This window comes from Amphiura filiformis, chromosome 18 (assembly GCF_039555335.1).
Source record: "Amphiura filiformis chromosome 18, Afil_fr2py, whole genome shotgun sequence".
Classification (NCBI taxonomy): Eukaryota; Metazoa; Echinodermata; class Ophiuroidea; order Amphilepidida; family Amphiuridae; genus Amphiura; species Amphiura filiformis.
The window spans coordinates 34,174,514-34,196,526 of NC_092645.1; the positions used below are offsets into that span (position 1 = coordinate 34,174,514).

At 37.2% G+C, this 22,013-nt stretch overlaps 1 protein-coding gene across 4 annotated transcripts in view; it reads right to left on the reverse strand.

Moving 5' to 3' along the window:
* Window positions 1-22,013, reverse strand: part of LOC140140146 (carboxyl-terminal PDZ ligand of neuronal nitric oxide synthase protein-like) — a 372,750-nt gene that overhangs the window by 251,797 nt on the left and 98,940 nt on the right. For all 4 annotated transcript variants that reach the window (XM_072162003.1, XM_072162001.1, XM_072162002.1 and 1 more), the window contains exon 3: window positions 14,289-14,360. In XM_072162003.1, coding sequence (XP_072018104.1) covers window positions 14,289-14,360 — 72 coding nt within the window. The remainder of the gene's footprint in view (window positions 1-14,288; window positions 14,361-22,013) is intronic.

Genomic DNA, 22,013 nt, shown 5'->3' on the forward strand with positions numbered 1-22,013 from the left:
TTTAATTTATTTGTGCATTTTTTTTCTCTGTGTGATATAGAACACATAAATTGTAAAGTTAAATGTTCATTTGTAAAGCATTTGCTTTCTTTGTATGTAGGGGGTGTCATTAGGCTTGTTTAAGCTCCAAGTTAATAGGCTATTAGGTCCGGTCCTCACGAGTGTGTTTTTTCCCGTCGATTACGATCGTGTCATAATCGTATTATAATATTAGTACCGTGTGTCCACTCAATGTCGTTGGCATACTACAATCGTGTCATCATTAGCAAATGATGAAAATTTCCATCAATGGGCCGGTTTCTAGCATGATTGTGTCGTAATTATAATGACGAAAATTACCTGTGTGTACGCATTTTGTCGTTGTATTTATGTATACTCAATGGGCTTCGTAATCACTGTAGCGTGAATTTATTACGACACGATGACGAGGTGCTGACAGTGTGGACGCTCTCATCATTCATGTATCATAATCGTGTCATAATCTGGTAATTACGACACAATGACGAAAATATAGGAGCAATTTGTAATTGAACATTGCTCCTGGTTCACCTGGGATTTTACAAGAACCAGGAGCAATTTCTGAAGAAACAGGAGCAATTTTCAAATAGCAATATATATGTATGTACAACTCAGCATACCAGCTCTACTGCATCAAGTGCAAAACTTTTAAAACCAGGAGCAATTTGTTTCAGAAAATTGCTTCTGTGAATTTTACCAGAACCAGGAGCAATTGGTGGCTTTACGAGGGCAAACTTGCTCCCTGCGCCTGCTTATTTGAAGGCTTGGTGTAATTATAGACATAGTTGCTGATAATAATGGAGTTAATCAAGTACTGGTGGATTTATTGCTGAAGAACTTTTGTCCACTTAAACTGAGAAGGGGTTTGATGTTTGTGACTAATGTAAAACCATGTGTGAACTAAATATGTTGGAACTTAAAAACAAGTTAGCAATGCAATGTTTTGATATATTGTTTTAAAATAATGTTTAATATTTGGAACAAATCTTTGCATTTTGCATGTTCAGTAATAGTCTTTCAAAAATAAGTTGGTCTTGCTATATATATATATATTTTTTAATATAATTATTCTGTGTATTAACCCTAACACTGACCCAGGTTTTTTGCTATCGGAAGTCACAGAAGATAAGTAATCCTAGTGACATTCTGTGTGATGATAGTGTACAGGTATTTGACAGTTTTAAGCCTGTTAGTGCTGAAGTCATCAAAAAGACTGTTCTAAACTCTGCTAACAAGTCATGTATCCTTGATACACTTCCAGTGTGGCTCTTTAAAGATAATATTGATGTTTTGTGCAATGTCCTTACAGTCCTTGTTAACAAATCGTTCAGTAGTGGTGAGTTTCCACGCCATTTCGTGAGGCTGTAGTTTGTCCGGTCTTAAAAAGCCTTCTCTTGACAAGAATGTCTTACAGAATTATCGTCCTGTCTCCAACTTAAGCTATTACTCCAAAATCATGGAGAAAATTGCTTCTGTTCAACTCCAAGAACACCTTCAGTCTCATGGTCTCCAGGAAGAGTTTCAGTCGGCGTACAGGGCTTGTATCAATGCTATTCGGCACTGGATGATGACGAATTTGTTGAAGCTCAATGACTCCAAAACGGAGTTTTTTGTAGCAGGTTCGTCTCATAATCTAAAGAAGTTACAGACTGTATCTATCAAAATTGGTAATATGGACATTAGACCTTCTTCGACCATTAAGAACCTTGGAGTTGTCTTCGATCAAACAATGTCCATGAATGCTCATGTGAAATCACTCACTAAATCAGTGAACTTTCATCTCAGAAACATGTACAGAATTCGGAGGTATATCACAACTGAAAGCTGTCACCATCTTGCTAGGTCTCTCATTTTGTCTAGACTTGACTATGCGAACTCACTTCTACTTGGCATTTCGGCGAAGGATAGGAAACAACTGCAGAGGCTTCAAAATAGAGCCGCCAAAGTTGTCTACAAATGCAATAGACTGGAACCATCTGCACCTTTGCTTAGAGACCTTCACTGGCTGCCAGGTGCCGAAAGGATCATCTTCAAAGTGCTGCTGCTAGTGTTCAAAGCTCTGCATGATGTAGCTCCGGCCTACTTGTCGGATCACCTCGTCCTCTCGTTCCTGGTAGAGATAACATGCGATCCAGCAATAACTATTTGCTTCATGTTCCGCGCACTTCACGATCCATGGGTGACAACGCCTTCTGTTCGGCTGGCCCACGCCACTGGAACGCACTTCCAGGTCATCTTCGTTTTGCACCTTCTGTCAACGTGTTTAAGAAGCACCTAAAAACGCACCTCTTCCCACCTGTATAGGGATTTGTTTCTTAAATACGTTGACAGAAGGGGTTTGCCTCATTTTCCCCAGGTTTCATGTTTATTTTGATTTTCTTGCCACACTCATTAGTTCTTTGGTTTTACTTAAATTTTTAATGTGTATTTTTCATGTGATTTTAATATGTATATCATGTATATTTCTTAATAATTATGTACTTTTTAAGATATAGTTTGATGTATATTCTTGTATCTGCATTTTAATGTTTTTATTGTAAAGCGCTTTGACAATTTTAATATAGCGCTCTATAAGTGTCGTTTAATAATAATAATAATAATAATGCATGCATGATTTGATTTTTTCATCGTGGTATTCTGTGGTATTTTGGGGTGTAAGGGTTAACATAGGCTCTAATGTGGAAAAATACATCTTTCTTAACCCTAACACTGACCCAGGTTTTTTGCTATCGGAAGTCACAGAAGATCCGAATTTTTCAAGAAGAAGAAGAATTTTTGACTTGGCACCCCCGGGATTCGAACCTTTGACCCCCCCATGCCAAGCACACGATCGCGGACCGGAGCTGCTCGGGTTATTGCTGCCCGCCAGCAATTCCGTGAGCATATCACACTTCGGGTGATTGCGTCATCGCAGACCCTGGGATGCATGCATGTTATGAATTTTTCATCGTGGTATTTTGTGGTTTTTACTGGTGTTAGGGTTAATGTTTTTTCATATCATGTTATAGGCTCATCAGCCATGTCTACTATGTTTCATCTTGAGCTGCTTTTAATGTTTGCATGATTTAATTCCTGCTCTTTCAAATAATGACCTGGTCTGAGTGGTCTCGCTATAAACTTTTATTATATTGTATTTATTGCTAAATTGATAGGTTTTTCTCTTGCCATGTAGTGAAATTTTTGTTATATTTATGTATATTGTGTTGTAAACCAGGGTTGTAAAGCGCTTTGTATATGAAAAGGCGCTCAATAAATGATGCCATTATTATTATAATAATGTAAACAAAGTATTCTACTTTGATGTAAATGTCAATTGTGCATTCATGTTTTGATATAATTTTAAAAGTGTATTTCCTCGTTTTGTCAGGACATCACATATGGGAATGTTTCTTCCATGGTTTTAATAGATCTTAGGGGCTGTGTAATAATTATTGAGCCCCAGAGGGTAAAATTTCCAAACAGCCTTCCAATCGCTTGGTCCCCCCCCCCCTCGGCTTGCCAAACTTGCCCCCCCTCAGCCTGCCAAAAATCTTTGCCCTCCCCTTTGCACATGCCAATGTTTTGGGATCCCAATTTACAAACCCTAAATGGTCATCTAGAATGGTTGTCTAGATGTATATTTCGAACATCGAGCAGGAAAATTAGCATTGTCATTGAGAAAAAACACTACAACAGAGCCCTAGAAAACCCTCTAAAATGCTCATTTCACGGTAACTGAGATCATGTGAATTTATTGTGTATTATCACCCAAGACATTGCCCAGTGCTGGTTAAAATATTTTGTGAAGATTTGATCGAAAACAAAACAAAAGTGTGACCCCCGGGTGGTGTCACATGAAAGGGCAAATATCCACAATGTGTGACAGTGGTGTACCACATACTGTCAAAATCCCATGGTTCAGCTATGGTGCAGTAACCACTCTAGTTTATTGATTATACGGTCTCTAAAAATAATATTGGTATTATCACTGGTCTAAGTCAACAAATACTACATGCCTGCAAATAATTGGAATGATTGCTCTGTTTGATTGTGCATGCCTTGGCATATTCAATGTGCTGCCTATGAAGGAACCAGTCATGGTCTGAACTTTCATTGATTCCCCATTGTTGTATCCTGGTCATGCCAATTAGCTTCCTCCAAACTAAAAGAATGTTTAAAAAATGATATTTCTTAAAACAAAATAATACTGAGTTTTGTAAAATCTCAGTTGAACCACAGATCCCGGAAAGTGTGGTTGAACCAATTTGTACTAGACACCAACCAAGAGCAAGAGACACAGTGTCATCGGCCCGATATCTTCATGGCAGAAATCGCCATGGTAGGTTGAATCCACCGCCAGCATGGCCATTTTGATCCGACCTGTTTAATAGTTTATGGGCCGAAGGACACTGACTAAGGCTACTGACAATAGCCCAGTGACCATGGGTGACTGACCTCGCTAGTGTGTGAGTGACCATGGTACGCCATAATGTCTACCTCCACGATTGGCCTATACACTGCGCTATATAGTCGGCACATATAAAATCAGAATTGTTGTCAGTTTTTGAGTTCAAGACGCAAGCTTCTTTCTCAAGACGCAAGCTTCTTTCTCAAGACGCTAGCTAACGACTATCATATCTATTCAAAACATATATTCAAGTGCAAGGATCCACATCTGGTTTCTTTATACGAAATCATTTACGGGAGATATTCATAATTTTCTACCCCGGTATCCAAAGATTTTCGTCTCATATCAAACTCGTGCATAGCACATTCACATGTATCGATCCCGGGTCTTGATTTTAGTATCTCTGACGCACCAAGTAATTATTAGCCAGGCGATGTCGGTGTGTGAGAGGTTAGTGGAAACTGGATACAGAGATGTGCTTGGCAGATTCGGAGTCCATTTTCAGGCTCTTTGGTTTAGATTTGAGGTGGAAAAGGAAGGGTGCTTTGCCAACATTTTCTACAATAAAAATCTGGAAAAATGCAATTTTTCTTTGTTTTTTAGTCAAAATGAGTAAAATTGTCAAGAATTTATTAAACAAATTTTTTTTTTTTTTTTAAAGAAGTATATTTAGCGTCACTGATGATCTATGGTTTCATGAAAACCCAATAATCTTTAGTTATTTGAACTCAAACGACCCCTGACGACCTTGAAATGATATCAGTAAGCAGCAAGTAAGAAATAATGATAATTCAATTTTCAAAATATCTGACTTCAGTCTGAATGGATTGTGTCAATGACTGCAATGCAGATTCATTCTCCCAAAAAAGGACTGTTCCAGTTGAAATCCATACACCCTATGGAAGACATGACCTTAAACTTCGACACATGGATTACTAATGGGGTTACCTGAATGGGTCTAATGGGGTTACCTGAATGGGTAACTCCATTTAAAATCTACACCCCCTGTGTCTTCCATAGAGGGTGTCTGTATTTCAACCGTAATAGCCCAAATATCTCTATGGTATTCTACACAGACAGCATAGCGGTATAATTGTCATGATTTAATTTTAACAGACAAGTGCCTTGCTGTCGGGGCATACACAATTTCACTGATTCAGGCACGATGTTACCACTGCAAAATAAATTGGATTGTAATTGCTGTGAGGCCAAATTGTCAAATGCAAACTGGAAAATGCTGTACTTTGTGTGAAGTCACATTACAATTGCGAGGGCTGTGTTTTCTATGCATCCAAATATTTTGAATTATCATTATTATTATTTTTTATATCATTTATATGGCGCTCTACGAAGCACACAGCACCTGTCACATATACAATACAAGAAAAACAAGAAGCAAAGCAAAGACAACAATATAATATTACAAGAGTAGCGGAAAGCAGAAATAAACCAAATCTATTCAAGATTCAAATGAATTCAGCTCTGAGCACAGAATATGAAAAAGCGATCACTAATAAACAACAGTGGACCTCCGCGCCGTCACCGTAAATATTAGTAACATCCGCGCGCGCCGTGTTGTGCGTCGAACACAAATTGCGAGAGCGCTGGCCGCTGTATTTGGATTGCGCGTTACCATATTTGCACAGATTGTGGTTCACAGCGCACTTCTGTTATTTCAGCCTGATCGATTTTTGGAATTTTGAGGAAAATTGTGTGTTATTTTGTAAAGTGAAGAGATGAAAGTGACGGTTATGAATGAGGTTAATAACTTTGCATCGGTTAAAATGTAAACATTTTGCTTTAGACCTCGGAATATCCGGCCCTCGGTTCCAAAGGCAAAATGTTTTTTTCACAATGCCCTCCAAATAACCGATGCGCAGTAGTTATTAACCTCTAATTATGCTAGCTTCCAAAGAAGTATGGCAATCTTATTGCTCTGATTGACGCCAGCGTCCAATGAGCAAAACAAAAAGAGCTTTGTGTTCCTTCAGGAGCACTTATTCTGCACTAATCATCACAACCAGGGGGGGCCGGCCAAGATTGGCTGAATTTTGAAGTTGTCATTGGTTTTACACGTAAACACAAAAATGTCTCAAATTATTCCAAAACTGTACGTATGTTATTAAGCACTATTTTATCAGTCTAAATCCGTTGAGGTTCGCCAGTGAACCTCATTGTAAGTACTGCTTTTTGAATGTTTTGTATGAATAACGCACGGTATGTTTATGATATATACCTAAAATTTCCCCCATTGTGTATCACGGTTCGCGTGGTCTAATGGTAATGTGTCTCGCCTGCGGTGCATAGGGTCCCGAGATCGAGTCCCGCTCACTCCCGGCTATAATTTTTTTTTTCTTCACATTTATTTTGAATCCAAAAATATTTATTTTTATGTGAAAATTTATACATTCACTGAGAAATATATTTTGTGCATTTTTTCTGTGGGCCAATAGAGCTAAAAACACAACTCAGCACGGGGCGTCCAATGTTCAGGCAGTGTTGCCGTCATATTGTCTGTTTTGTTTACGATATTGGCTGTTGCCACAGTGAATAATGTAGTCCACCATCGTCTGATCACAACAACATATTTTCTTCAATTGTTAACATTTTAAACTATTATCAGATTCAGAGGCTGAAATTGTTCCTCATTTTACTGACATTTGAAATATGGTTCCTCAGTGTGTGACTGTTCATTCATTTCAGGGGGGGCAAAATCAACTAATTTTGGGGAAAATTGCTGTAAAAAGTAGATATTTTCGCAATTTTGGGTTTTACTGGGGGACAACAGGGGGGCAAGAGTTCTGACTGGGGCATTTTCCCCATGCCCCCCCTGACGCCGCCACTGTTTCAGCATAATTCTTGTATAACCTGGGTACCTTATGTGTTAGATTAGAGTTAGGGTTGGGGTTATAATAAGTGTAGTGCACAGGTATTCTAGAATCATTCTTTACTTTCTAGTACTATGGTAATAGTGTATTTCAACAACAACAGCAAAATTTGTCATTTTCGGCATTGGCCCTTGCTGATGCCTCTGTACAATGCCATACTGCCTACGCAGCACATACGTAGTAGGGACCATACAGGATTACATGAATAGCACTGCTGAGATTTTCAAGTTACTGTTAACAATACGTGAGATACACCATTTCGACTTGATTTTATCGCCGGGACGTGACATATTCCTCATATAATGCACAAGTTGATTATCGAGAGCAAATTTTATAACCCCCTGAAGGGAAATGATAGACTTTAATGTTTGATTTGCTTTTATTTGGATAGTCTAGAAGTACTTAGATTTCAGTGTGTAAAATGAGAGCTATTCTAAATGTCATTTTGGGTCGCGGATTACACACTGAGGGAGTTGGGCTATTCTGGTTGAAATCCATACACCCCCTATAACTGGTCCTTAATCTTCCACACAGGGAGTGTGAATTTCGAATGGGTTTACCTGAATGGGTGCCTCAATTTGAAATCTACACCCCCTGTGTGGAAGATTAAGGTCATGTCTTCCACAGGGGGTGTATGGATTTAAACTAGAATAGCCCATTTAATAACCTGGTTGGATGAAATCGGTGATATTTTCAGTCTTTTGAAATGTGTGTCACCATATAAAAGGAAAAAAAATTATTTATTGTCCTCATCCGACCGACCCTAACCTGGAAAATATGAGAAAAGGTTATTTTTGTTTTACTGTATAAAAGAATGCTAACCCTAATCTTGGAAATTTAAGTATTTTTCCCAAATTTTTGACATTCTAAAAAGTTTTTTCAAAAGTTCCATGCTCTGAGGCTCCAACTTATGATCGGAAGGTTGTGGGTTCAAACCCCAGCAGTGCCATCATGTTGTGCACATAAGGGATTTTAAACAATGAACTCTTAATCCTAGAAGTAGTAGACTACTTCTTCCATGCTCTGATGCAGACATTGATTTCTATAAATGATTTGACTAAAATTAATGTGAGTATATTGAACTCATATTAAACCCTGTATATAACATGAGTCAAAGTCTCCCGAGAAGGGTCCTGGATGACAAGGCATTTCCTAGGGAAACTACTGTATGTTCAGGATGTCAAAAAATAGCAATTTGATGTGTTTAATACAGGCCCGCATGCAGGGTTGTTTTATGTGGAGCACATTATTTCCAGAATGTGGACCCCCCCCCCCCTTAAAAATGCTTACATGCAGCCCGGGGGGATCACTCACATAAATGGTCTGTACGCATGCATGACCAAAAAAACAAGTAAAAGGGGGTGTTTTTTTTAGGCAAGGCAAGTTACGCGTGTGACGCGTTTAGGGTCTTAAAAACAGTGATTTTCAAGAATAAGGGTAGTTTTCTGAAACTGGACAACTTGTTTAGGGTACCTTTTCAAATTTTTGGTAAATTATGAGTCCAAAAAGGGTACATTTGTTGCATTTTCACCAGCCAATAACTCATTAGGGGTAAATTCTACACTAAATTACCTTATTAAGGGGCTAAATTTGCTGGTAGGGTAAAACTTCGTTTAGGGGTGTTTGAAAAAATTTGGTCACGCATGCATGCACACTGTCATATTTGAGTGGCCCCCCGGGACATGCAGAAAGTGGACTTCACCCCATCCCCTAAAAATGGAGCTTTATGAGACTATTTTGAACAGTTTTTGGACTTTATCTGACACTTTACCCTGAAAAGTGCCCCCCCAATACCGGTATATGCACCTGGTTTGATAAAAACATTATAAAAATGTAATCATTGATCATTGTGCTGAAATCAGTATCACTATATAGCTGGTTTTAAAAATATGATAATTATTCACAAAGCTGCGAACAAGAAAGTATAATAGAATGTCAAATTCCCGCTAAATTTGAACACTTGAAAATAATCATTTTGAATGTAAATCTTACACAACAAAGAACTTGATAAGATCGACATTATTAAAACAAAGCAGAAAAGTTTCTCCTCTTCAAGTTCAAACTATAGGTCAAACGCAAATTTACAGTACCTTGTAAACAGTGGTGAAGATTTTCAATGTGTGTCATATGTAGGCTATGCTCTAATAATCCGATTACATTATGATGTTTAGAGAACAACCAAATGTTATATTTGCTTTGTTAAACAAATTTGCTAAAAGGTCAAGCTGGGTGTTTATACTTTGATCCATGAAGAATGAAACACACATTCAACTCTAACTTTTAACACACCAGAGATGTCAGGGAGTCAAAATTGATTCTCATAGCCTACGCATTTCATGTTGTTGGTGGTTCATTTCAGCTGTTCATTTACCCAATCAGTGATGAGGAGAAGTCTGTAATTATCTATATTTATTACTTTATCAGCGTTAGCCACTGGAGGACCATATCACAAGTTTCAGTCCATTTGATGGCCAAATACAGACTTTTTCATCATGTTATTTTTTGTAAGAAAAGGCTTCCCAGAACATGTTGAACATCACAGGGCCCCAGGTTAGCCACACCTGATGATTTACATAATTATCATCATCATCATCAGTCAGCTGCGGAGCAGGTGACTACAAGTTTTCTCCAACTATTGTGATCTTGGGCAAGCGAGACAATTTTGTTTGGCTGCAGTGTCCCTTCACTTCAGTATAATTACCAATTGACCACAAGTCAATACCCCAGTAATTCACACTGCTTGGAACCCAGGACCTCAAGCATCAGAAAGTCACATCAGAAATAGACCATAGCTATAAGTGTGTTAATGCTCTTCCATAAATTGAATTTATCTGATAAATCAAACATTTCTCCTCACATATCTAGTTTTGTCTACACAGAAAAGAGTTATAGATGACAGCGTTAATGTTTCCATTAAAATTTATCATTTTTAAACAAACAGCACTTAAAAAGCTCATCCCTAAAATCCAAATCTAATTAAATGACCCACTCAGTGTTTGCCTAACATGTGCTATGCACACTGACTATGTTTACTCGATGTAAACTTAGTGATCTGAAATGTCAATAACTTGGCACAATGCTGCAAATTTACAGAAGACTTGGATTTCAATAAATATCAATGCCTCGATCTGCTGCGACTTGACAGGAGTGATGCCAACAGCGCCATGATTACAGCCCTGGCTCTGAAAATCCTGATGCAGCTTGCAATAATAGGGTGTTCAGCACCCAGTCTGCAGACATGCACATATTTTTGGGGGGCTTTGGGAGTGCCAGCCCCCAGGGGTCAAAGTAGGGGGTCAAAGCGAAGGCGGCGGAAGAAGAAGGCGGCAAAAAGAGAGGCGGCAGAAGAAGGGCGGCAAAAGAGGGCGGTAGAAGAAGGCGGCAAAAAGAATTAGTAAACAATAAAGGGCGGACAAATTTTTAAAAAACGGTACTATACATTGCTTTTAGGGCGCTAGCGCCTAAAATCCCTTTTTTTTTTTTTGCTCTTCACTTTTTTCAAACCACCGAAAAAAAAATTGGGTCAACCTTTTCGGGCTGTTGAGGAATGGGCGGCAAAATTTAATTTTCTTCAGACCCCCGGGATAGCAGCGGCCACGGTACGCCACTGGCAGATCCCTTTTAATTTTGGCTACTTTTTGCATCCACAGTAATGTCCTTTTTATGGTTATTTGCTGCTGGAGGGTTAGTCAGTTATCGCCAACCAATTGAATGATTTCAGGCAATTTACTGCTAAAATGCACACAAATTTTAGGAAATTGGGTGCATTTATATGTAATATTAATTAGGCCAAGTAAAATAAAAACATGTTTCACGTCTGGGTTTTTATTTTAAAAAAAAGGAGGAAGAGGGGGCTTTTTGTTTTTAATTTTTTATCACAAAATCAGTGTGAATACCCATAATTAGAGCTGTTTTAGCGTAATGCCTGGAAAAAGGAGGAGGCATCTTTTTATTTCTTGTTCTGAGAGATAGGCCACCTCCAACTATCACAAAACATTATAAAAGTGTTTCTTGTATATTAGCAAGGCTAAGCATCTCTACTTCCTAGACATATTTTTAGAAAAGTTATAACTGAATTTCAAAAAATAAAAAATAAAATTGAAGAAACCTCAAAAAAGGAAGCGAGAAGGGACCTGAAACATGTTTATTTTTTATTTGGCCTTATCATTAAAATTTAGGCTTCCTCAGTACCTGGGAGTTTTTGCTATAGCCAAATTGCGGCAGCTTGGCACTGACAAATCATGGCAAAACTGTTTGACGAGCGATATTGGGCTATTCCATGAAATCCACACACCCCTATGGAAGACATGACCTTACTCTTCCACACAAGGAGTGTGAATTTGAATTTCAAATTGGGCTACCTGAATTGGTGAATCCATTTAAAATCTACACTCCCTGATGGGAGATTAAGGTGATGTCTTCCATATGGGGTGTATGGATATCAACTGGAATAGCCCACAGTATGATTTTACTCGGATGTGAAAAGTGTCAGTTTTCGTCAAGATTTACTAAGTTGCAGTTTTAACTAAGATATCAATTATTTATTATTTTGAAGATGTTAAAGTGTTGTGCCGTGAATGCAATAGTAATTGAAAATGGAATACCAACAAAATTCAAGAAGGCACTCAAGTCCTGGGCTCCAGTCATAAATCGTGTTCATACAGTGCATACTCCTAGGCTTAAACTTATGCTAACACTAATAGCAGAAAAAGGCCATATAAGTTTTCCTAGATCTAGCCCAGTTTTCTCCGCTTGTGATGTCCAAATTGCGAGCGCGCAGTGCATCTTTGCGAAGGCTGATCACTACTGGTGGTTGGGATTGTGCCATGACTTATATTTTCCATACTCTGCATGCTTGCTTCTGGTTGGAGCACTTGGAATTACGCACTTCAACTGATTATGCTGATGATGAATATGGCATGTAGGTTGTTCAGGCCTTTAATGATTAATATCGCAAGATTTGAGGTGATATGTTTGTGAGTCTCCAAAACTCATTCACAATCACTACTGCACGCTACTGCTACTCCGGCCAGATTTACTCCTGCCTTACTTAATGTTCTGACTGTGTGAACTAGATATACATGTACCATGGAGTGTCGAGTTGTTACTCTTGGCCTTACTTCTGTCTGTGTGAACGCTACTACTATAATATACCATGGAGTGTCAAGTTGTTATTCTAGAAATTGTATCAATATGGCATCCGCAATGAATTGATTGACCCACATTTGTGATGAAGACACAAATGGAAGCTCAAATTTGAGTAGGTTTTAGTCTTTTTACATTTCAGTCACACAAAAATCACAGAAGAATTTGTAGAAAGAAGAATTACTTTACAAAGTAATTTGGAAAATAGGTCAAGCACCTGTAACTAAATTTTAAAATAACATTTTACTCAATGTTCAAACCTGAAATCTAATACTACCAGTAAAGAGCGGGTTTGTCTTGTATAAAATAACTATTCAGTGATTTTACTCAAACCTAGAGTTCATCAAAATTCAAATTTCGACACAGCTTTTGGTAATGCAGAATAATCAGTCAGTAACAGTGCCAGTGGGAGAAAATTGCCAGTGGTTCTAGAACTGGGGGGGCTGGGGCCTGGCACCCCCAACAATTTTGGTGCTGGTCAAGGGTACTTGGATATAATAATTTAAGGTATAATTCATAATTTAAGGTACAATTCATCATGTAAAATGCAAAAGCTTCTATGCTACACACCTTCCTGCACCCACCCTATATCATTGATTGTGCACCTCAGTGAAGGCCTCATATTGATCCCCCCCCTCCAATATTACAAATCTTCTGGAGCTTCTGATTGGACTGACCAAGCCCCCACGACCAAGTCAATGCACCATGTACAAACATTTTTTGTTGTGCACTTCAACAAAATATTGTACAGAAAAACTAGAAATATGTTTAACCCCCGTCATCTAACAGCATTTCTGATTGGTTGGTAACTTGAAATGCTCATTTCAATTGCCAATTATGACTAGGCTTTTAAACCATTAATGGTCAAACTTGCATTTGCAGATGATCGTATTAATACGTTGAACTCCTTGATTGGTTCAAAAATGAACACAATATTCATTTTGGCCAATCAGCAGTTAGTTCTCATGATGTTAACAGACTGACCACCTGTATGAGTAACCTACATTTAATTCATTAGCGGTTATAAAATATGAAAAAGGAAATTCAACTCATTTATTGACAAACATAACAATTGAATCAATATGCGCAGGTACTTAAATTCTATTTTAAAACTTGTCGTCCGCCGTAGCTTAGCCATTGTGAATTATTTATAAATCCTTTACCTGCAATGTCTACTGACCATCACCTACATTTTGTTCATTAGCATTGATAAAATATGAATTACATGTAGGAAACTAACATCCATTTATCACAAAACCCAAATGAATCAATATGTGTGTAGGAACTTTCTATTTTAAAATTTGTCGCCATTTCAAGCCACGTTAATTATTTATGCATCCATTTTTATTTTCCACCCACCAAATTTGAATTCAACAGCTACTTATTACAAAGAACAATGGCGACTGTTGTTACTAGCAAAACTCAAAATTAATGGAAAAATACAACAAACATGAAACATGCGGTGACGTAAAACATTTTTTAGGTAAAATCGGGACAGAAAAATTAAAATTTCTGCTACATCAACCCTTTTGGGATGTACAGGGGGAAGAAGAATTACGAATCACACACTAGCACAATTAAACATCCTTTTGGGATGCTTTTTCCTGAATAATTCCTAAATGGTACCAAATTCTCAGTGACCAGGCTTTGTCTCCCCGGAACTGTGAAGCCGATTCAACAACCTGGGTAAATATATGAAATTGTTTAACACTACTTATGGGCTCCATTGTTTCAGTATACTATCCAGTGATGTTGCGACTTGCACGAAAGAACAAGCACTTCGCTGGCCTCACGATACGTACTTCCTAAGTCCACGGCAGACTGAGGCTAAAAATTATTTTTTTACTCACCCGTATTCTTCTCATGGCAGCCACTATCTCCACTCGACTACTTGGTCTTGGTACATCCAGTGTGCCAATATACTGTAATAAACAAACAACAACAAAAAATAATAATAAATAACATATTACCGTACTGAGAGAAAAAAAACACAAAAAGTGTTACACAATATGATTGGAAAAATAAAAAAGTAGACAGGGAAATTAGGGTAGCAGCTGTGCATTTTTCATGAAAACACAATAGTATGGTCAATTGTTTGTATGTGGCATGATCTGATCCATTCAGACCGAAGTTTGAAATTTTGAAAATTGTGGTGATCATAATGCGAGTGTGTAGAAGAATTGAAATATCACAGATATACTTTTGTAGGTTCTGTGGTTCTGCCCTCTTTATGTTGTAAAGAGGGCAGAAACAACAACACTTTTGTAAAATGTTAACAACAATAGGTCAAGCAAGTTTTCAAAGTATATGACTTGTAGAATGAACTTTTGCAAAACATCAAAGTGTTATTTTTCAATAATATAAATACAAACAATTTTTTGACTGCTTCAACCAATTGAAAAGAAGTTCCTGGCATACTTGGTTGCAAAGTTATAAACATTTTATTTGTTCATTTTCTCCATTTGTTCATTTTTTGCTCCTAATGTTTGCCTATATACCAATTTCATTCAGCTGATTTTTATCTGATTGGATCAGCTTGTGTCACATATTGTTATTGATAGTATTTTTTTCAAGGGGATTGTGGGACAAAGTGAATTTCAGGGGGAATAAAAAAAATTTGCACAAAATTGCTGCAAAAATTTTTTACTGGAGGGCAACTGGGAGGCAAGAGTTTTGACTGGGGGAAATTTCACCCCATGCCTCTCCCACATGCTGCCGCCATCCCCATAACTCTAATGAAATGAAAACAATATCAAACTTCAACCCTTTGTTCTTCTGTGATCTAAGCCAATAAGGAACCAGCATCTTTGTTACATGTTCATCAATGGTGCTGTGGTGAAGGATATCACTATTAGAATGTAAAATATGAAGCTCTACATCATCCTTTGTTTTCCCTTTTACACCCAAATCGTACTGCCTTGCCATCATCATTTTTGGCTGCATGATGAGAGTATTCAACTTCCCAGTCAAGAAATGGCCAAGGAAATGTTGTACCCAGCATTTTGTATCTGTGTGAAATGTATCAACTTTGGTTTTGTGCTGTTGGGACTCAAAAACAAACTACCAGAGTAACCCGACTTTAAATCTAATTTGATTAATGATGGACCTTTAATAATACCAATTTTTGTTATATTTTCACAAATTTTGCTAAAAACAATGAAAAATTGAAACTTTTTCAAGAAAATTTTGAAAAACACCTTAAAGTTAATATATAAGTTACTTGACCAAAGTTTCATGAAATTAAAATAAACCAAAATGGCTGAAAATGCACTCCCCCATCTGCTGCACATCCCCATACCCTCATTTTCCACACACCCCGGTCCCCGGCCCCGGTCTTTACCTTATTAACATTTTTGTTCCCCTTTCTAAATAGTTGTCAGCGAAATAGTTCATTTTTCCCTTTGCATCCATATCTCTTGTAGTTTAATGTGCAGGTTGTAGCCAAGTATGAGGACCTTACCCATGTAAATGAGTAGATCAAACCTCTTGCATTTCTTGTTTGTCTGAGAATGCTAAATGCTCCAGCTGTCTCAGGGTTTGGATGCGATGAAAATATGTCTTGTATCCAACTATGTTAAGTTGTGTTCACATTGTCGGACTTACGCCCGGCGGAACTTGGTCGGCGCAAGTTGCTAGGAGTAGCGGTAGGCGCTGCCAGGAGTAGGTGCAGTGTGAACGATGGTCAGCATAAGTTCCACCAGGCGTACGTCCGACGATTTACTCCAGCTGGGTGTAATCTCCTCCAGGCGTAAGTTGCAATGTAAACGCAGATTACGCCTGGCACCCGGAGTAAGTTTGACCTTTAGTTGGTCGGAACTAAGAAATTACATATCGTGTGGTTGATAAAAGTCACAGAAACACCGGAAGTGGTAGCCAATGTTTACGCCGACCAGAAGTGAATGCTTGTTGGAACTAGTCGGTAATGCTAGGAGTAGGCTAGGTGTGGACACGAGGTAGGAGTAGGGAAAATATTTGTGGAATTTTGATCAATGTTAGCTTAAGTTTCCACCGGGTGTGACTCAAAATGTGAACACGTCTTTAGTCATGCTATTTGTGATACATGTATAATTACAGCAGATGGCAATGGCGGTTATAGATGAAACCGAAGCTTTAAGTGCAATATAAGTAAGCCCTATGTGTTTGCCTTGCTCTAAACAGACCAACCAAAAAGCGTTTTTTTTTCTATTTCAATAATAATAAAAAATAATAACACAAAAGAAAAAGGATATTTTTATTTTTGTATAAATTTGAAATTTCTTTCTCAAGATTCATGTTTGTGTAATTTTTGTCATTTTCTTCATATAAATATTGAATTAAGTACAATATGGTCTAATACTCTTACTCTAAAAAACATGCCAACAAAAAGGTTGCTTTTTTTTTCTATTTCAAGAATAATGAAAATAACAACACAAAAGAAAACGAACATTTTTATTTTTGTATAAATATGTAATTCCCTTCTCAAGATTCGTATTTCATAATTTTAGTCATTTTCTTCATAGAAATATTGAATCAAGTATAATATGGTCATATACACATTTTTCACAATGGAAAAGTAATTTTGCAATTTGCATCACATTTAAGAAATATTGAAACTCCTTATGGATATCAAATTCCTTGAAATTTGCTGTTGCGTATGCATTTTAATTAAGTCACGATACCCGTACACTGGATACGGGATTTTCTTGAGGCAATGCAAATAGTGTGTATATATATGTAGATAACTGAATCCCTTCATCGAGAGCGAATCTTGTTAAAACCCCTTGGGTGATGTTCATGATCAAAACCATTTTAAGAACATGAAATCGCACATTGAATCATTGATTTTGTACGCTGTATAAAAATGATAACGATTTACGTTGGCTGTATAATAATTATAACCTTCCTTCAGAAATTGAGTTAAAAGAATTTCACTGAATTGGAAAGAATTTGCTGAAAAGATTTAAGAATACTTCAGAATCATACTCTGTTCAACTGCTCAGTGCTAGAAGTAGGTAAGTGCAATAGCTGCCCTGTGATCATTTGGCAATTTACACACAGTATACTGTACTCTACACATGGCAGCTACACATGTCAGCTATTGTACTTACCCACTTCTGGCACTGAGCAGTCGGCTTGTTAATTTTGAATGTGATGGATACAAAAACTCATACCCCGCAACTTGAGGTCAAATTTGAATAATGATTGGCTACTTGAGGTCATTGAACTTTGACACTGAAAATTCAGGTATTCCAACACAAAAGTAGCGCATGTAATAGAACTAATACGTTACTATTTGAAATAGGATTTAACTTGAATTATCTACTCCAGATAAGAAAGTATTCCTCCTATAGACGAATCCAAGTAGACAAGTCATGGTCAGGATTTGGTCGGACATCTTTGGGTAGCCGTTTGCACCAACCTGGTGTTTTGAGCGCCCCATTGTGCAAATAAAAGCACTCATCACCTGTGTATGTCTGCAATCATAGATTGAATACAATACCGCTTTTTTCAAAGATACTTATCGTACAGGTGTGAGTGATCAGAATGATATGGTTCAATGCATAGATACCGCGTGTAGTTAATCCGATTATTATGTCACTTCAACAGCGAATAGACCATGTAAGCTCATGTAAAAGCTGTGTGTTTTGCCGAACTGTAGGGCCTATTGTGTTGTAAACTAATCATTCTTTTGTCTACCTGTGTTTTCGCGGAAGGTATAAAACGGGTGATGGAATGCAGTTTAAAATTTCCGCCAAGGGCGAATCATTTCACATTTTGGGTGCATTGTAGCCGACGGCTACCCAACTAAAGGCTGCTAGTCAGGTGTAGGAGTGCGTGGATTTGGATTCGTCTATACACAAATCTAGAAAGGCTTTCCAAGTTACAAATTCAATTACCAAACATTATACAGAAGAAAGCAATTATAATTTATCTAATGCATATCAAATTTGGGCACATTTAACTGATGACACTGGTAATAATCAGGGTAATAATTATATTATAAGGCTTCAAATTCCATTCCAGCTAGGATGAATCTCAATCTGTGTGTTTCCATACAGCACCATTTTCCGAATCATAGCATACCATGCCATGCGATGGTGGGTAAGAAGTTCTGTGGAAATGTGCCGGGTGATGTTGTTGCTGTGTGCTTTTACGTTAATCTGTTGTCTGGCATGATCCACCTCCAGAGGTGGATCATGCTGTATCAAAGCGTATGATGTTCGCTGTGGAAACAAGCAGGGTTTACAACTTTCCATGTACCAGAATGATCTAGCTATGCTTTGAACATTGCAGGAATTACCTTTTCTGGACTTCCAGGTCTTCAGTAAAAAGCTGTGCATTGAAGAAACACAACTTTTGCTCTCAGTTGAAATGTTAAGAATAAAGGTTTCCACCATTTCCGAATAAAAAAATAGCGGATAAAAAAAGTGTGCAATAGCGTGTCTTCTGCACAAGAAGTTTTGAGTGAACCAGCCTACCAGGAGCTGGTTGAGGTCACTATGAACCACAATGGCCTCATCCTAATGGCATAGTTCGATAACCTCAATTAAACAACCATAGTGCAAAATTTGACCTCAAGTTGCAGAGTATGAGTTTTTGTACCCAAATTTTAAAAGGTCATTCAGTGAATGTACAAATGTATTGGGGTTAATGTGTGGATCCTAGTGGGTCTACCGGTAGCTCCTTTCAAACCTGACTAATGAAAATTTAACATATATTACCGTAAAACCTCGTCTACAAGCATATATGTGACACGATCAGGGGAAATGAGTCGGATGTCGCTAATATTGATTTTGAGATATTGGCAAAGAAAGCATTGAAATTCTTTTATTTTTTATTGTTTTCAGCGATTGATAAATTGATGTAACTTTGCAAAGAAGGGCCGTATCAACATGGGGTTTTCAGTTTCTGAATGCTCTAAACGTCCCCTTTAGAAATACATGAAAAACTCAATTTCGACCAGGGTCGACATGTGACTCATTCCCCTTGATCATGTCACATATAGTGTTTTTATGAAAGTTAGATCAAGCGAAAATATGCCAATACAAAAGATTGGTCTTAAAATAATACTTGTTTGTATATGCTTGGATCCGTAATTTATTTGCTCAAACTTCATGATGACACCTGGATTAATGTAGCTTTCATCAGAAGCACTCTATATGCTTGTAGATGAGGTTTTACGGTATATCGTTAACAAGTTCATGACCCGGAGTCTTGTTATATAAACAAGTGGCCATTGGTCAGTCCAAAGATTCTGTTGCCCAGGAGCCACTTTAGGTATTATCAGGACCTGGCTCCTGCTTATTTTCACCCTTGCATACAATATTTATGAATGAACAGCAAAGTATGTGATGTGAAAATATACACAGCATCAGAATTCCGATAATTTTAATTTTAAAGAGCGTACAGACGTCATAGAATTGCACTTGTCAGTATTATTATTGATACACAGTTGATACAGTTTCAATTAGAATGATTAAGGTTGGGTCAATACATGACTAAACAATGTTAATTGAGGCAGGTCGATAATGACAATACGATTGTAACAAAAACACCTGATGATGGTACAGCATGCACGGTCACTCTCATTAATTGATTTGACCATACAGGTTTTCAATTTTTAATAGTGGCATATGAGAGAAAGTTGCTTTTTTATTAATTGGCGAATTCTGGTCATAGTCGTTCATTGATTTCTTGGATTGATTTCGACTATCCAGAAAGTTGTTGGTCAAATTGACCTATAAAATGAGCATGATGAATGTAATACATTTCAAGATACCAATTATAATCATTGAAGTGCTCCAGCTATATAACCCTATTTCTAGTTATAAATGTACATGAACCAAACCCCAAAGAAATTTTTTTTTTTTTTAATTGCTGAAGTTCCAAAAATAATCCAACTGCTAATTTTGATTTTGATTGCAATCTAGCAAAAATCCTGTATTTGGGCTGCATAAAATATTGCTTTGGATTTTGAGCAAATAATTTGTTTGGCTTATAATTGGCGAAAATTATTCAGTTTTTGTTACTTTGCGAATCAATTGAGTTTAAACTTATGCTTGTGTAATTGAATTCTCATACATGTGTGTCAGTCACACATTTAATATACAACATGCAACTACCGTATATGCCCAACTGTGTGCATGCGATTCTGTATCAATACACTGTATTACCGTACTGACGCGAGTATATTCCCACCTTCGAGTAAAGTCCCACCCCCAAATTTTCGAAAAATTTCAGAAATTAAAAAAATTTTTTTTTTTTTTTTTGTAAGTTATTTATTTTTTCGACTTTGAGTGTCCCAGGACCTAGACCTAAATGCTAGGATCATTCATGGTTGACCTAAAAAAAAAAAATTTCAAGATGTTTTGTATTTTTAATATGAAAATTGATACTTGGTATTCATGTCATAATCTATTAATGATTTCAAAATGCATTCAAATTCAATGCATTTTGAAATCATTAATAGACTATGACATGAATACAAATTATCAATTTTCATATTAAAAATACAAAATATCTTTTTTTAAATTTTTTTTTTTAGGTCAACCATGAATGATCCTAGCATTTAGGTCTAGGTCTAGGGACACTACAAAACCGAAAACAAATTTTTTTCGAGAAATTCGAGTATAGTCCCACCCCCCAATTTTGACAAATGTTCACCCAAAAACGGGGTGGGACTATACTCGCGTCAGTACGGTATTAGTCTCATTTTTGTGCCAATATAAGCTGAACAAACTTTTTAATGGAATACAAGTTTACTTATTTGTGTCTTCTATAATATCCATCATATACCCTAGGCCCTGACATAACGAAATTCAACAATATTCAATATCCAAAGCAATATCCTCACTACAATAGGCCCCCAAAACAGAACTCCCACCCCACATAATCATAAATTGATACCTAAAGCTTCATTCCATGAAGCATTTCTCTCAGATTTGATCATCATATCCCGTCCAGCTCACATTGGGCGCCCCATTCCTTTTTTAAAGGAATTTTTATATAATATAGACTTTATGTAACTCCACAATCATACAACTTTAGAGAAGTGACATTGCTAAAATGTTCACAATGTTGATGATATGTTATGACATGTGTTGTAAATTCAATAGGATAAATGTGGCCAAGAATGTAACCTCTCAATCCCTGTTGATGATTACCGGATGTGCAGTAATGTGCAAACCCTGGATGAATGTGGTAATGTTATGACACCACAATCAACATTAAACATGACCTTGATAAAACAATTGAAATTGTGACATATTGGTGGGACATATTGTATTTATCTGCACTAAAAAAAATCTTGCACCACAATCAACATGAAATGTGATGCTTTGATAAAACAATTGACATTTCTGGAGAGAGGCACTGTGGACACATTTTGTTTATCTGCACTGAAAATGCTCCCTCCTTTCCTACTTTGTGTTTACTAAGGGACGCACCATTAGACTTCAAGGGAGGGGGGAGGAAGTTTGTTTTTTTAAACTTCCCCCACAACATGAGCAAAAAAAAAACTTTCCCCACCAACACTAAAAAAAAAAAAACTTTGCCCACCTAACTGTACAAATGCATGAAAATTTTTTTTAAAAACT